The sequence below is a fragment of the Podarcis filfolensis genome (genome assembly GCF_964270895.1).
Source record: "Podarcis filfolensis genome assembly, chromosome: 11".
In the NCBI taxonomy this organism is placed as follows: Eukaryota; Metazoa; Chordata; class Lepidosauria; order Squamata; family Lacertidae; genus Podarcis; species Podarcis filfolensis.
The window spans coordinates 48,627,569-48,644,663 of record NC_139613.1 but is presented as its reverse complement, the minus strand read 5'-3'; the positions used below and the strand labels follow the sequence as shown (position 1 = coordinate 48,644,663).

The 17,095-nt window shown below is 39.6% G+C and overlaps 1 protein-coding gene across 1 annotated transcript in view; it reads left to right on the top strand.

The window, feature by feature from the left end:
* The window catches only part of FBN2 (fibrillin 2), a 135,056-nt gene extending 118,370 nt beyond the window's left edge, over positions 1-16,686 (top strand). The window contains exons 51-65 of the mRNA XM_083576443.1: positions 641-706; positions 1,866-1,991; positions 2,114-2,233; positions 2,418-2,540; positions 3,923-4,054; positions 4,790-4,915; positions 6,067-6,273; positions 7,421-7,546; positions 8,093-8,215; positions 8,744-8,860; positions 9,508-9,636; positions 11,157-11,276; positions 11,788-12,019; positions 13,101-13,266; positions 14,732-16,686. Of these exons, the coding sequence (XP_083432569.1) occupies positions 641-706; positions 1,866-1,991; positions 2,114-2,233; positions 2,418-2,540; positions 3,923-4,054; positions 4,790-4,915; positions 6,067-6,273; positions 7,421-7,546; positions 8,093-8,215; positions 8,744-8,860; positions 9,508-9,636; positions 11,157-11,276; positions 11,788-12,019; positions 13,101-13,266; positions 14,732-15,097 (2,279 nt within the window). The 3' untranslated portion in view covers positions 15,098-16,686. The remainder of the gene's footprint in view (positions 1-640; positions 707-1,865; positions 1,992-2,113; positions 2,234-2,417; positions 2,541-3,922; positions 4,055-4,789; positions 4,916-6,066; positions 6,274-7,420; positions 7,547-8,092; positions 8,216-8,743; positions 8,861-9,507; positions 9,637-11,156; positions 11,277-11,787; positions 12,020-13,100; positions 13,267-14,731) is intronic.
* The last annotated feature ends 409 nt before the right edge of the window (positions 16,687-17,095 follow it).

Genomic DNA, 17,095 nt, shown 5'->3' with positions numbered 1-17,095 from the left:
GAGCTCAGCTAACTATGCAGAGCCTGCTAATAATTCAGGAGGGACCATGGCCATGGCTTGGTCAAAGTTCCCAGGAAAGTAGAAGTAAGTTTAGTTAACTCAGAGGGGCTTATGCATGCACAGATTCCACTTAGACCTCTGAGTGGGGAAGCAGATGCAACTTGACTAGTAAATCACTTAAATTACTCTTAAATTAGTTGAAAACATATTAAATATGTTATATGGAGGTTTATTTAATATTTTTATTAAATCTACTACTTCCTTACATTTTAAGGCCCTCCACCCCTGTGTATAGCGTATATGGAACCAATATCATCACAGGAAACTGGAGCTGGCTAAAGATGTGTTAAAATCCAGTAAAGCAATCAGTGTCTTTGGGGTTTCGCTATTGGCTTATATTAAAAACTGAATATTGATTACAGCTACAGTTGCCAATTACTTTATGGATGTGGCACTTATTACACAGTATTCAGATATGGAAGAAAAATAAAGGGGGGGACTCCTTTTGCAGCACTTGTGAAAAGCATATATGTATATGTGTGTGCCTGTTATTGCTTTAATTGGCCATAGTCAGCTGTATAATCATTGCCATTTTTTTTCCCTTTGTGGTGCCGCTGTTCCAAAAAACGTTCTCGTGCAGTTGCCTTCCAGGATTTGTGTCCGTTTGGTCACGGGACTATACCTGGGATTGATGATACCCGAGAAGGTATTGGTTTTACTTTGATATCACCTTAAAACTATATAGTTCTTTAATGAATTATACTCCAGCATTCTCTGGCTTTTAGAAAGTTGTGTTGATTTTTCAGATACGAATAATAATTCTGATTAGGGGGAGACAACATAAATCTTACTCCAGAAAACGTTCTTACTTTCTCTTGTTGGTGAATGGTCACAGAGCAGCACAAGTTAATATAGGCCTAGGATAGTAGATGCAGCCCACAGGATTTATACTCTATGTACGAGCCAATATGGTAATTTCTATCCAGTTCTTCTGTTTAGAGCAGTGATTGCCAAACTTGGCCCTCCAGCTCTTTTGGGACTACAATTCCCATCATCCCTGACCGCTGGTCCTGTTAGCTAGGGATGATGGGAGTTGTAGTCCCAAAAGAGCTGGAGGGCCAAGTTTAACCATCACTGGTTTAGAGCAACCAAAGTGGCTTACAACAAATTAAAATACTATCAAATAGAAATTTGAAACAATGCAGAACACTACAATACTGGCAACTCCAGGGGTTATGTTCCAAGGCACCACGGGTTTAAATGAAATTGTATTTGAAACACAGTTGAAAAAGCCTGCAAACATACCATTCCGCCCCTGCCTCATTCCGCCACTTTTTGTGATGTTTTCGGGTCACTTCCGGGTTTGACACAATGCACGTGTGGGCATTTGCGCACTTATCGGACCCACCTAAAACATTCGCTGCCTGTACTAAAAACAACAGCACTAAAACACCAAATGGGCAGCAGCTCAATTTTTTGTATAGCAAGTTTCTTCTTTTTTTAAAAAAAAGACCAAATCATTTGTTTAAAGCAACAAATCACAAAATATAAACCATTGGAAGTTTAAAACATTTTCAGCAACTGTCTACAGACAGGGAGAGAGGGTGTCTGGCAGATCTCCACTGGGAAAGTTTTCCATAACTTTGCTCCTATCTCTGTGAACTAATTGTTAATCAGAGAAGCAAAGCAAATGTCCTTAAAAACAATTCATTTATTTTCTCTGCGTTGTTGGCATAAGAAATAATTCTTTCCTTTTTATTCATTTATTCCTCTATTACTGTCCAATAAAATCTGTTATACTAAAGGAATCCCGAGATGGATAACAGAACAGTACAAATGATTTTATGCCACTTTCTTGTTTCTAGATGTCAACGAATGCCTAGAGAGCCCAGGCATTTGTTCCAACGGTCACTGCATAAACACAGATGGATCCTTCCGCTGTGAATGCCCTTTGGGATACAAGCTAGATTACACCGGAGTGCGTTGTGTAGGTGTGTGCTGATTCAAAGCCATATGTAAAATCTGTTTATTTCATGCGTTGTAATTTTTTTAACTTCATGAACTTGACCTGCATCCCAGTTTTCAAAAGTTTGTTTTACTTGTTACACCCTAGATACCGATGAATGTTCAATTGGTAATCCATGTGGAAATGGCACGTGTTCCAATGTTATTGGTAGCTTTGAATGTAATTGCCTTGACGGGTTTGAACCTGGGCCAATGATGAACTGCGAAGGTAAATTATAATTTGTTTTATCTTCTGGCTACATTTGGGTAACTAACCTGCTTTGAATCTTTATCCGATTCCCTTTACCGCCAAAGGGAAGTAAAAATAAGAAAGAGTGGCTTGTTTGTTTTTTATTTTTGGAAGAAGATTTCTAAGGACTGGATAACACTGATGTTGTTTCTATTTTGTTCAGACATAAATGAATGCGTACAAAACCCGTTGCTGTGTGCTTTTCGCTGCATAAACACATATGGTTTCTATGAATGCACCTGTCCAGTGGGCTATGAATTAAGAGAGGACCAAAAAATGTGTAAAGGTATGGGGTTTTTTTTAAATGATCTTTCATAGGAAAATGTTTTTTATTTCAAAATGTATCACCTGCATTTCACTTAGCACAGACAAGAAGAAAGCACCCTTCAGTGCTTTGGCCACTTTGAATTGCTTCGTACTCCTTTGTGCCTTCATTGCCTTAATTTTGCTTGCCAGTTTTGTTGGGCTTACTTGCGCCTCTAGTGGACAAAAGCAGGAATAGGTTTTTCAGGAAATAGGGTTGCCCCTCCTCAGTTTTTTGCTCCTGCCTCCACAAAGCAGTCATGTTCCCTTTGGTCCCTCTCACTTCTTCATCCTGGTTTAGTGTTTCTCACTTCAATCTTTAACCTCTTAATCCTCGTCTTCTCTATCCTGTATACATGCATGTGTGTAATGTCAAATCTTTCTCCTCCTTCCCCACTGTGACTGGGAGGGAGAAATGGTGGCTTGCCCAGGGCTTTTACGTCCAGAGATCTTTTTAATTATTATTATTTCACTGGTTGGATGCAGCAGCAGATCACGACAGGGATTGGTAACAGCTAGGATGTCAGAAGCCTCGACATCCCAACCTAGCAATTCCACACTGGCAAGTGAAATACCTGAGGGGTACATTTCCTTGTCCAGTGTTGCATCACTGGGGCCACACCCTTCTATGGCCTGTGACACTGATTGCCGCCTCTGGTTGCCCAACTGGACTTTATGTTGTTTGTTTCTTGTAGGAAGTAGGCTAACACTGTTCTGAGTTTCAGTTCTGGCCAGTTCATTCTCAGCAAATATGCAAAACTGAGGCTAGCCTATTTCCTGAAAAACCTACTCCTTCCTTTGTCCGCTAGAGGCACAAGTAAGCCCAACTCAGTGATGCTACACTGGACATGCAAATCTACCTTTCAGCTGGGTACAAATGGTACTTCCTACCTCTTTCCTGTTTGGGCAATCATGAACATTTTCACCCTCATCCCTTAGGGATGATTTATCCTCAGCTGAAAACTCTTCGGCTCTTTTTGATTTTTCCTTGGTGATCATTTTTAAAGGTGCTCTGCTACTTCTTTTATTTTAAGCTCCCAACTATCTGGTTGCATTCTGGTTCCAGTGGAGTCAGTCCCTTTTGTACAGGCATGACTTGTTCCAAAAATTACCCTAAACCGTTCCCCAGTGCCTAACTAATTGAACCCCTCTTCCCATCATGATTGGCTCATCCACATTTTGAGATGCCTTGTTTTGTATGTCTAGCTGGCCCTGTGCATGGAATGGACATTTCAGAAAAGTTACCCATCTGTGCTGTTTACTTTGGGGTGCATATGTATAGGAGTCTACTGACAGAATATTGTCCCCGGAACAAATAGTAGATTGATGTTCTAAGCATATACATTCCTTGGTTATTTTTTAAAGATCTTGATGAATGTGCAGAAGGTCTACACGACTGTGAATCAAGAGGTATGATGTGCAAAAATCTGATAGGAACTTTCATGTGCATCTGCCCTCCTGGAATGACCCGCAGACCAGATGGAGAAGGTTGCATGGGTAAGTATTAAGATAGGATGCTTCAAGAAAAGAACCTGAGCCTATTTAACTCAGTATTCCTGTATTACCCAGTGACTGCTATGAATAAAAGTTAATGTATATTATGACTTTTTCCGATCTATTGTTAGTGCACATAATAGACACAGTTTTGTATGCAGTGTTGCCTAACATATATTCAAGCAGTGTCCCTGATATTAGGATTTTTTGTATGCTCCTTTCACTCACCTATGGATTTGATGCACACTTCTAATGTGTGCTCATTTTTTGGTTGGAAAGCTTCATCACAAAATTGGGAGAAGTGTGAATTTTGAAGGACAGTTGCACTTCAGTTTGCATATTGCTTTGGGAAGTATGAATTAGGTAGGCTTCCGTTAAATTGAACTGAACTGAATTTCTCCCCATCCCTAATACAGTATATGCTGAGCATAAGCTGGGAGTTTACAGCATTGATTCTGACGTTTCTTACTTCCTATGAGTTTTCTAGGAGAACCCTCAGCACCATAACATTGGATTATTACAGAGAGGAAATCAGGCTCCTAGATCTCAGACTTATTTCTAGCAACGCTATCAGTCTCCAATTATTATTGTTCTTCTGCAGCCTCAGTTAGCATATTCCTTAGAGGAGGAAGGGGAAACCCAATTGAGTGATCTTAAGTTGTTGATTGCATTGGTATCATTTAACTTGCGTTGTGATTCTGTACACATTTATTTTTTGTTTCTGTATTTGTGATAAAGATGAAAATGAATGCCGCACCAAGCCAGGTATCTGTGAAAATGGCCACTGTGTCAACATTATTGGAAGTTACAGGTGTGAATGCAATGATGGATTCCAATCAAGTTCATCTGGAACGGAATGCATTGGCAAGTAAACCTGCAGTCCATTATTTTCTGTTCAAATGAAGGGAGTGTTTAAGAAATCTTTGCCAGTTTGGATATAAGTGGTAGTTGACTGAAACAATATCTTTTGCATCTGTCTTATCTACAAGGAAGGGAAATTAAAAGATTATCCTCCTCTGTTTGCTAAAAAATAAAAAATACCAGACAGATGGTTTGAGAGAAAACTAATTAAATTAGGAAAGCTGGAGATACTATATCAAGTAGTGATTTAACACCTTTCATGCACGCAATGTTCCAATTTCAGGGTTGCCTGCTATCCTGTCATATGTCAAGAGGTGTACTTTTACAAGAGTTATACTGTATATAGCTCAATTGTTCAGGATAAAGACTGGATTTTTCCCATCGAATTGCTAAGAGTTAGTGCTCAGGACACAGATTAATATAGCATGCCCATAGTTTTCTGAGAGAATGATCTTTGATGGTGATAAAGCTATTAAATTTCATAATTAACATTTAGATCCCAACATATCTAACACATTTTGCTTACAAATTTGGTAAATAAATGCCATTGTAATCTTACTGTGTATTAAAAACTTTACATGAATAAAATGCATAAAAACAAGGAAGGTAAACATCAGTGTATTGTTACTACTAAAAGTATATTTGAATTTTGGCTTATAGAACTTATGGGCATGTATGTAGTATTAAAATGAAATAGTATTTTGTGAGTGGTATTTAAAATTATGTATGGAAAAACCACATCAGGGTACAAAAAATGGACCAGTTTATAATTCTAATAAAATAGATTTGTCGGTTTTCAGGTAGTATTCTGTGATGAAGTATGATAATTTAGTAAAGGACTTGCTGGCTAATTGCATAAAATGGTTCCGTAGAATATGATACCCTTTTTCCCCCAGGCATTTAAAATGGGAAAATTACAATTGTGGCATATTTGTTGTTTTTGTTATTATTATTATACTACCATCACAACAGAAGTCCTCATGTCAACTCTAGAAATATATGTAAATGTTGTAATAATGCAAATAAAAGCTGATTGTGCTAAACGTTAAGCCACTATATTAGAACCATTGCTAAAGAGCACCTAATAAATGGTTTAAACTAGGATGCGCACCTTGTTCTAATCCATATGTTGCTACTTCACATTCACTTCACAGATAACCGTGAAGGTTTCTGCTTTGCTGAAGTCTTGCAGACAATGTGCCAGATGGCTTCTAGCAGCCGAAACCTTGTCACAAAATCAGAGTGCTGTTGTGATGGAGGCAGAGGCTGGGGCAATCAGTGTGAGGTTTGCCCACTCCCAGGAACAACCCAGTACAAGAAACTTTGCCCACATGGTCCCGGGTACACCACCGATGGACGAGGTACTGTTTGATAGAAAAGTGGGATAAATGGGTCTTATTTGATATTTCCTAATTTGCTGAACAGTATTTTATTCTGAAACAGGAGTAGATGGCTAACTGTAAAGTTAAAAAGAACAGACAAAAAGCTTTCTGCAAACCAAAAATCCAATGATTTTGCAGCGTATGTTGACAGTGTTGTAAATTAAGCACAACTGTGCAGCAGTTTCTCTTAGCAGAACACTCTGAATGGATATCTAGCTTCTTTTGTCCAAGGGACGCAAATGGCAATCCCACTTTTGGACAATATGGCAAAGCAGACCGTGGCTCCTTTCCTAGCAGAGCAGGAGCAATAGGAACAAGGGAGGAGTGGAGTGCCTGCGATATCTGCAATGTGCCCTGCTGGCATGCTACTCATAGTTTATTTTCAATATAAACCATGTGACATGCAAAATGGGCCACCTACCATACACTACAGTGGTGCCTCTGGTTGCGAACAGGATCTGTTCCGGAGGCCCGTTCGGAACATGAAAAGCCCACAGGTATCTGCGCAGGTGTGTGGCGCAATTTGGTGCTTCTGCGCATGCGCGAGCAGCAAAACCCGGAAGTAACCCTTTCCGGTACTTCCGGTTTGCCACGGGACACAACCTGAAAAAACGTATCATGAAGCAAACGTAACATGAGGTATGACTGTATTGTAGTTTTCACATTTTATTCATTCCAACCAATTTATGCTCACTGATGCTGGGCAGATATGAATTCTGTTAAGTTAAATTGGTAAGTAGTTAGGCAAATGGTTTGGTATTTGTGTGACAAGCCTACAAATTCTACTTAGCGTGATGAAAGTAAATACTCAGAATTTGACAATAAGGTCGAAAGATAATTTGTTTGAAAAATTGTGTAATACATTCTTAAGCAAATAAAGGTGCAGTTTTATGGTTTCTGAGGGGACATTCCAAGCATAATAGGATTCATCCTTCTAAGGGAGACAATATGGGAGGGGAGGAAATGGGAGGCAAAATGAGCTGTTTCTTGGCATGAAATACTGTTTGTCCAGCCTCCTTTCCCCCTGTCAGTAGTGTGCAGAATGAGGCAATTAGACCATGCTCCACATCAGGATTATGCTACAGTAAGAAATGTTATTTTTGAAATATTTCCTGTTATTCCACAGATATCGATGAGTGTAAAGTCATGCCAAGTCTATGTAGGCATGGTCAATGTATCAACACCATGGGCTCTTTCAGATGCTTTTGTAAAGTTGGCTACACCACTGATATTAGTGGTACTTCTTGTGTGGGTAAGTTTTACCACCGACTTCAAATTCATTCCTTTTGGTTGACTTTAAAACAGCCTTATAGCCTTCCTTGTTGCTCCATTACATAAGTGAATGAACACTTTGCAGTACAAAATGGGGAAACTTCTGGCCACCCAGCCCTGAGTAGCAATTTCCCCCTTTAAGCTGTGGAACAGTAACAACTGGTTTACAAATGAGCTGCGAGTGTGTGACGCAGGGGTTGCTATCGCTGTCTAAGCAGACCAATCCCACTCCATATCAGACCCATATCTGGGAGTTAGAAAAGGAAGCAAAGGTCATATTGGCGCTATCCTGAAATATAGTAATATTACGGATGTTAGGAGAAAGATTCACCCATATTGTGCATTTATTGACTGAATGTGTATCCCATCTTTACACCAAATAGTGTTCAAGGTGTCTCTTAGCACACACCTGTTTTTCTTTTCAATATTTCCCACATGAGGGTGGGGGGAATAGTCATTTCTTTGTATCTTTAGATATTATTTCCAGCAAGAAACTGAATTACTAATAGTTCATTATCCTACTTAGATCTTGATGAATGCTCCCAGTCTCCCAAACCATGCAACTTTATCTGCAAGAACAGTGAAGGAAGTTACCAGTGTTCTTGCCCGCGTGGCTATATCCTGCAAGAAGATGGAAAAACCTGTAGAGGTTAGTGGCTGAGTGCTTTGATGGGTTGCTTTTATTTGTTAATTCCTTCTTGTGTAATACTTGAATTTTTGGCAGCGAATTGGGTGTGGGGTCCCAGTCTGAACTGGGAGTACGTTCCCCACTGCTGCTTTTCCTTTTGAATAAAAGTGGCCTGCTAGACCAAGGCTTTTGCTTGTTTTTTGTATAAAAAAGGTGTAGTTTGGCCCAGTTTGTTCAATTGTATATTACAAGAGCCTTTACATGCTTCTGCTGCAGGCAGAGGCAGCTTGGGCACTGCTCCCTAGAAGGAACAGAGGCACAAAACTGTCCAGGTGTATCTGATACTGACTAAAACAGAGGTAGGGTCTTGACAAGTTGGGTAAAGGCAGCCAGCTCTGCTTTGCTTCTAAATTATAGAATTATACTTCAACCGTTCAAGCCAAGCATGGGGTAAGCATGTAAAAGAGCCTTGTGGCTGATCTATTGAAATAAGAGGAAATCATAATTTCCCTGTGATACAGATAATTTTTACCACTTTTTCACTTTTAGATCTTGATGAATGCCAAACTAAGCAGCACAACTGCCAGTTCCTTTGTGTCAATACCTTGGGAGGGTTCACATGTAAATGTCCACCAGGTTTCACACAACATCATACGGCTTGCATTGGTAAGATCAATTGAAACAATGAATTTTCGTTCATAAAAACAAATAAGTCACATTGTCAGATTTTTTTAAATCTGATCTGTGTAGAATTATTTTTTTAAAAAACAACAACAACAGAACCGTATAAATATATTTGTCATCATTGCACTACTTAGAAGTTCAAGGGGGAATGTAGATAAAGAAAAATGTCGGAAGAAATGAAAAAAGCACTCGCTGAGCATTTTTATGCAGTTGCTGAATATTACATTGTAAATATAACCACACAGAGACAAAGGAGTAAAGCATTATTAAAAGCTGACTTGAAGTTACAGTTGCTTAAAACTACATTCAAAAGTATTTTTTATTGGCATATCAAATGTCCATAATCTTCTTTGACCTTCAGCACACACCTTGCGGATTTAAATCAAAGTTAATGATGTGGAATGAAATATTTTCAAAAGAGAACCCCCTATTTAGTTTGCATCTGGAAGTAGCACTGTGGGTACAAATAATTCCCACAATCTATCATATTCTGAACCCCTAGTCAACATCATGTGCTATGTTGATAGCTATAGAAATGTGCAAGTTTCAAGCATGTATATATCCATTGCCATATATTTGTATTAGATCTCTTTTTTCAATCTGATTCATAAGAATGAATAATTTTTTAGATAACAATGAATGTGGATCACAGCCTTCACTTTGTGGATCAAAAGGAATCTGTCAGAATACTCCTGGAAGTTTCACCTGTGAATGCCAGAGAGGTTTCTCTCTAGACTCAACTGGATTAAACTGTGATGGTAAAATCTGAACATCAAAATTTATTTGTAGATGATATATTTGCAGAAGGTGTAAGATCATAGTCCTATTTACATAATATTGCATACTGAGCTTATACTATAAATTCATAAGAGCATAGACAGGTTTATTATGGGACTTCATTGCAACACAACATTCAAAATCTGAATGCCTTAGCTTAGGCAGCTAGTTGTGTCTATTGAGACAGCAGCATTAAGTATTTCATTAGTTATACCTTTTGCTCTATTAGATCTAAGTAGCTAGGTGAATATTTCTAAGCAAACATTTTTAAGCAAGAATTTTAAAGCAATCACTGTGATATCTATTCATATGTTTGCCACTGCCGTGTTTTCAGTAATGATTAAATCTCACTATTAGATGTATGCACCAGATCTCAGATTCTGGGTTGGGTCCAAAGACCCTGAGTTAAATGCTTTCACTTTTTGGCTCTTTCCAGTTAACTTCTGTACAAGCACTAACGGAAGACTTTGTATAATCGGGTATCTGGGACTGCATTGCAGTGTGTGTACCACAAAAAGTTCCCCATTGGAAAGCAAGATTTGATTTGTTAATCAAGGCTTGAGGATTTAAATTGGTTTTCCAGTGGGTAACTGTTCCCATTCCAGCCATTAGTGCTTGCTATGCACACATGTAAGAGATTTAAATCATATCTAGTTAAAAATTGGGAAGTGGGGGCAGCAGACAGGAAACAGACTTGCATAAACAGAAGAACATATCTGGATTTCAGTGCACTTTTCTCACACAAAGCTCTTCCACTAAGTTGCAAACAGCCCTTCTCGAAGCAGATGAGGTTTCTTGTTCATGGAAGGGCACTTTCAGATCCAAGCCTCTAAATGCAATTTAGAACTTGAAGGGCCTTTTGCAGCTAAGTGGAACACAGGAGATATTATTTTACCCTGTGCTACTTAGAATGCAGCTGGATTACTGTGCCCTGTTCTGGTCACAACATTTTAAGAAAGGTAAGAACAAACTAGAGATGTTTCAAAGGACAATGAAGGTGGTAAATACTTTAAACACTTGGGGAAATTATGAAGGCAGTGAGCATATCTAATGTAAGAAAAGAAGAATGAAATGTTCAAATATCCATTAAAATGTCATAGACTGTTTACCAAGGCAACTTAATGAGGAGCAATCAGTTTTAGTTGTATCAGTAAACACCTCCTAGCTGCAAGAATAAGTCAATAAGACATTGGAACTTTAGCAGCTATGTGACTGTATAATAAATGATTGATTGAGATATCGGAACAGGTATCCTTTAAAATCCAGGGGGCTCTATTTCTTGGAGAAGATTGGGAATCTTCCCAGGGAGGGTGTAAAAGGGTTGGTCAAAAGGGTTACTACCAACTCCAATTTTCTATGAAGAAATTTTGTTAACGCGCAATCCTATTGCATAGTTGCTTAAAAATAAGTCCCACTGAGTTGATGGAACTTGTAAGGTAAGTGTGTATAGAATTGTAACTCTCCCTTTTCTTCTTATATCTACCGCATTCTTTCTTTACAGATGTGGACGAGTGTGAAGGAAACCACAGGTGTCAACATGGGTGCCAAAACATCCTTGGTGGCTACAGATGTGGCTGCCCACAAGGATATGTTCAGCACTATCAGTGGAATCAATGTGTGGGTAAGAAAACAAAACTTCACAAGCAGGTCATTCCAAAATTTCAAATTCAACATTTAAGTTTTCAAAACTCTGACAAAGAAACTAAACAGCAGGGCAGCAGAAATCAGTAGGTGGCACTAATGAGGCATAGATTATAGGATTGCAGCGTCAAGCCTAGCTGGCTAATGGAAATGTGTTGCCAAAGGACACCTGTAGCTACAGTCTGCATTCAGGGGGCTATGCATTTGTAGGTGCTGATGGAGAGCAAAACAATAATTCTGGTGGGAAGAGTCAAAGAAAGCACAATAGATGGGGTTTGCCCTCTCACACTGCTGGTGATATATTTACCCCACTACCGTACTGAAGTATGCTTTATCTTGTAGTTATTTAAAATGGCAAGAGCACTTTCCTGTTCCAATCTTTAAAACCTTAAATTCAGAACCTGTTTATATTACTGTTTTACTACTATTGTCCTGTTAATAAATTCTGTATACCTTTTAAAAAAAATAAAATGTTGTCATTTGTCCAACAGATGAAAATGAATGCTCAAATCCTAGTATTTGTGGTTCAGCTTCATGCTACAACACTCTTGGAAGCTACAAATGTGCCTGCCCCTCTGGATTTTCCTTTGATCAGTTCTCAGCTGCATGCCATGATGTAAATGAATGTTCATCCACTAAGAACCCCTGCAATTACGGTTGCTCCAACACAGAAGGTGGTTATCTTTGTGGTTGCCCACCTGGATATTACAGAGTTGGGCAAGGGTGAGTATTTGCTGGTGATTCCCACAAGCCAGCATCTATGTTTTATTATAATGCTAATCTTCTAGAAGGCTCAGGTAGCCCAAATTGTTAGCAAACGTGTTCTAGTTATCTAGTATTTTATCAATGCACTATTTCTGATTGATTATATGAAAACAAGAAGCATAATTTTCACACTTTCCTTTCTGAAATGGCTGGGAGATTAGGACAGCATTTAGTCAGTCAGCAATAAGAGACACTACAGGGCAACTGATGTCTTCTGCTCGTTTACAAAGGCACAGGCCTAGGTGTCCAGCTACATCACTCCCAACAAGTCTTAAAATCCAGATACTTGCCAGCTGGGGCAAAGCTACAACACTAGCTTCCCAGCAGGTTGTTTAGTGATGCTCACTGGGATGAAGAAGGCAACGCAGCAGAGAGGTCAGCGGAGTGCAAATGCACTGGTAGGAGTGTTGGATTGGTTCCACAACCCCTACCTGTTCTGGAAAGCAGCAATGGTCCACCTGGTCCATCCCATCAAGCAGCTTTTGCTTAAATCTTAATACTGATTCCTGCCAGGGACCTTCTAGCAATTCTGCCAGCCAGTTATAAAGTCAACTGGCTCCATTCTGCTTTTCTTATCAAACTTGTCTTAGCACCCACCAAGGCCTGTCCACCATCAAGCCCCATATTAGACAATATTAAAAGTGTGGCTACTCTCTTCACTTTATACAACAGAACAGTTTTGTAATACTTTTGATATCCTGGATAGAGTCCGTTTTCTTCCTCAGTGAACTAACGTGGACTAGCCAAGGATTAAATGCATTGTGCCCAAATCTAGAGATAATATTTTCTCTTCTGCCACTGCCAGAAGATTGCTGCAGAAATAGCCATGTATATACTGCAAAGATGCCCTGTGTCTTACCTCAGAGTAACTAATTTTCACCTTTCTTCAAAGACCGCTTGTTTATGTTCAACACAGAAACCAAATTTTAAGAATGTTTTCAGTAGTATATGGTTTACCACGATTCCATACTGAGGAAGTGGAAATGTCACATGATGGTTTAGATTTTCAAGTATTAAAATTGCTATATTCTTCCAACAGGCACTGTGTCTCAGGTATGGGGTTTAATAAAGGCCAGTATCTGCCCTTAGATGGGGATGAAGAGAATGCTTTGTCTCCTGAAGCATGTTACGAGTGTAAGATTAATGGCTACTCCAAAAAAGACAGCAGGAAGAAAAGAAGTCTCAATCAAACTGAGCTGAATGAGGTAAGTAAGAACTGTAGAGTTAAACTAGTTTACACTTTCTGTTCCTAAACTAAGTTGAATAGATTTGGCCAATTGAGGTAGCTAGCTTTTTCCTATCAAACTGGGGGAAGGGCTGGAATTTGTTGATTACCCTATCCGAGGGCAGCCCCACTTTTCACACCAAGTGAGCCGCAAGAGTACTTTGACACAGAATCCATGAGCTGTACACTGATTTGGCGTGCACAGGGTGAGCCCCAGTGCTGTCTTCTCACGGGCGGCTAAGAAAAGCACCAGGCTTTGGGAAGGAGGTGTGAGAATCTGACCGGGACCTAGAGCCATCCTGCTTCCTTCCCAAAGCTGGGCCAGCACTAAGTAGGCCTAGGGAAGGATATGGGAGCAATCTAAGACCCTCCTTCCCAAATCCCAGCACCACACTTAACCTGGCTTTGGGAAGGCAGGGGGTGTCAAATGTTTCCGAGGGAAGCATGCAGCCCTTGGGCTCCATACTGGACCACCCTCCCCTATTCCGTCAACTGCTGTGATCGTTCATGAACATTTCTTAGGCTCTACCACATTGTATAGCTTTACTCAAACTAATCTCTATATTGCACAGATGCTCCTATTTGTATTTGTCTGTAAAGGTCACCCCTAGCTGTAACTGTGGCAAAAGTCCCAATTGTATAGCCAGCCTCTTGAAATGCAGCTTCCTGGTATAAGCCAGCGCCTGCCTATTTCACATGCAATAACCAGAGAGGTGGTAAAAGCATAAGAAGAGCCTGGTGGATCTGGCCAATGCCCACCTAGACCAGCATGCTGTTCTCACAGTAGCCAACCAAACGCCCGTGGGAAACCTGCAAACAGGAGCTGAGCACAGGGGCACTCGCCCTTTCTGCGGTTTCCAGTAACTAGGATTCAGAAGCATACAGCTTCCAAGTATAGAGGCAGAGAATAACCTTTCTCATTGCAAATAGCCATTGAAAGCCTTGTCCTTCATGAAAAACCCTTTCCTAGCCACTTTCTCCATGCCATGAATAATTTTATAAACCTGGGTCATGGCACCTCTTACTTGCCTTTTCTCTTAACAAAAGTCCCAAATGTTATAACATACCCTCATGGAGGAGCTGCTCTCCCCCTTGATTATTTTGGTCACCCTGTTCTGAACCTTTTCCAATTCCACACCATCCTTTTTTGCAGTATGGCAACCAGAACTGTACACAGAATTCCAAATGCACCAGAGATTTGTGTAATGGCATTACAATATCAGTTTTGTTTTCATTAGGCAGCAAAATCGCAAATGCAGTTTAATCACTCAGTTCAGAGAGGTCCTGTGAGGTCTCTTTGCAATCTCCTTCAGTTTAACAACCCTGAACAATTTAGTGTGATCAGCAAATTTGGCAAATTGGACCAATTAACAGCTGTAAGAACGGTATAAACAAGACAGATCATGGGGTTTGCCTATACTTTCATTTTCACTTCTCGTTTATAGATCAGTTTGGAAAGTTTGGACATTGACCACCCGTTGAAGATGAGATTCAACGTGTCTGGGCTCAGCAATAAAGAACACATCCTAGAGCTCATTCCTGCAATTCAGCCCCTGACAAACCACATCCGCTATCTCATTTCCTTTGGCAATCATAATAACATCTTCCGGATACACCAGAAGGATGGGCTGAGTTACCTTCAGATGGCCAAGAAAAAGGCAATCGCCGGCACTTACACACTGGAAATTGCTAGCATTCCTCTCTACAAAAAGAATGAGCTAAAGAAACTGGAAGAAAGCAATGAGGACAACTACCTCCTAGGAGAGCTTGGAGAAGCTCTTAAAATGAGGCTCTGGATTGAACTCTACTAAAACCTCCACTCCTTAGCTCCACTTCATGAATGATTCACTTCCATTCATGCACTTATACATCTGAACATACTTCGCTTTCTGAGAGCTTTAAAGAGAGACAATGACTTTTTCAAAAGTACCAAAAACTACCGAGGACAGAAACCTCTGAGTCCTTCCATCCTGTCCAAGACTGCAGAATGGCCCTTTGACTTTACCGTGGCCAGAGCTTTTGACTACAATGCCAATCATGGTTACTGTAACTTCCATATAACCTCAGTTTAAAGTATACTGGTGCTCAAGAGGTCAGCATATGGCACAAAATGTGAGCTAATTTTTTCCTATTAGCAGTCTAGCACGTTGGGTATTTTGCTATAGTTCCTAAATTAAAAAATAGAGATTTTATTTATTTTTAATGCAGTAATATATGAGAATTTAGCAAACTATGTTAACACAAAAAAAGGAAAACACACCTGTTTTTCCTTGAGATTTTATGAATTTGAACTATTACAGGTAAGAGGTTCTTCTTTTCAAAAAAGAGAAACCAACAGATTCTCCTTCCCCCCCTCCAAAAAAGTGTCCTTTCACTATTGTGCCAGTCATCCCACAAAGCATAAAGGCAGTTCTTTAAAATATCATGAAGGCGAATGAGCACTGTATTACATTTCCGGAGGGTCAAAACATCCTTCCCCCTCCACGTGGGGTATTTAAGCCATGCCTTATCATCAGTGACTGTGATCAGAATTTCAGAAACCATAAGCCTCAATACTAATGCTTATGTTACTGCCCTGAGGACTAGATTCCATTTCAGAAATTACTAATAATGAAAGGTGGCACTCAACCACTGTAGCAAAATACCTGGACTGCTTGTGGTACCAATTGCAGGCCAAACCGTACTGTATTTTCTCCTGATAACCTCAATGTCACACAACACCTCATTCACCACAAACTCAAGGTGCTCTACATACTTGCATTACCATGGGCAGCTGAAAACAAACCTTATATTCTTAGAAGAGAACACCTGATGCCTCATTCTGTATGGTGCTGGCTTGGATTAATGCTGAAATAACTATGACTGAGCTGCTTCAGGGCTGCCATATGTGTACACTATTCATGCTGCACAGAAAAAAGAAAGAAAAAATGCATATTTGAAACCAATTAAGAATTTTCATTAATACTGTAGTTATACACAATATGCCTCATTTTATCATAGCCTATTTTATAAGAATTACTTTTGTACAACAAGTTGGCATTTAGTTTACTTTTAGTATTTTTTTAAAAAAATGTTGTGCCATTATGTTTTAATAAGTGTATGTCACCATGGTGCTAACAAACGACAGCTGGTACCTGTAATATGCAATGTAAAAGGACCTCACATCTGAAACAACCCAAAGCACATGCCAAATCTGGGTTTTTTTCCAGGCATCTACCTGTGCTGACCAAAGATTAGCAACACGTTACACACACTGTTTGCATTCACTTTGTATTTTCTTTATGGAAGTAAGAAAACATTGTAAATTACAATTTTGTTTTGAGAAAAGGGGGTATTGTTTTGTAAGCCTTTGTACTAATACAACACCACCTTTCCTGCAATAAAACCTATTTTCTGGTAACTGCCTTGCTTTCTCCAGGCATTTGGAGAAAAATGCCTACTAACTGAAGGGAAATAATGAAAGTACCCAGATCTCTTTCCTCATCACCCAAAGTATTTTTGACCTACTAAAAAAAAAAATCAGCAGCTTTTCCCACAATTCTCACCTTTAGTGGGGCTGTGGAGGAAATGTCCCTGGTGCTATGTTATTTAAAAAGCCAATGTTCAATAGTTTTGAATGTTGCATTTGAAGAATTACATTTCTCCCTTGTGTATCTGTATACTGCTGCTGCATCACACCACAGGCCCATTGATTCCAACATCCTATTCTCACAGTGATCAGCCAAACACCATTGGGAAGCCCACAAGCCAGCAGGAGGAGGACCACAAAAGACAGAAGGCTGCGCTTGAGAACATTTGAGTCAATGTAT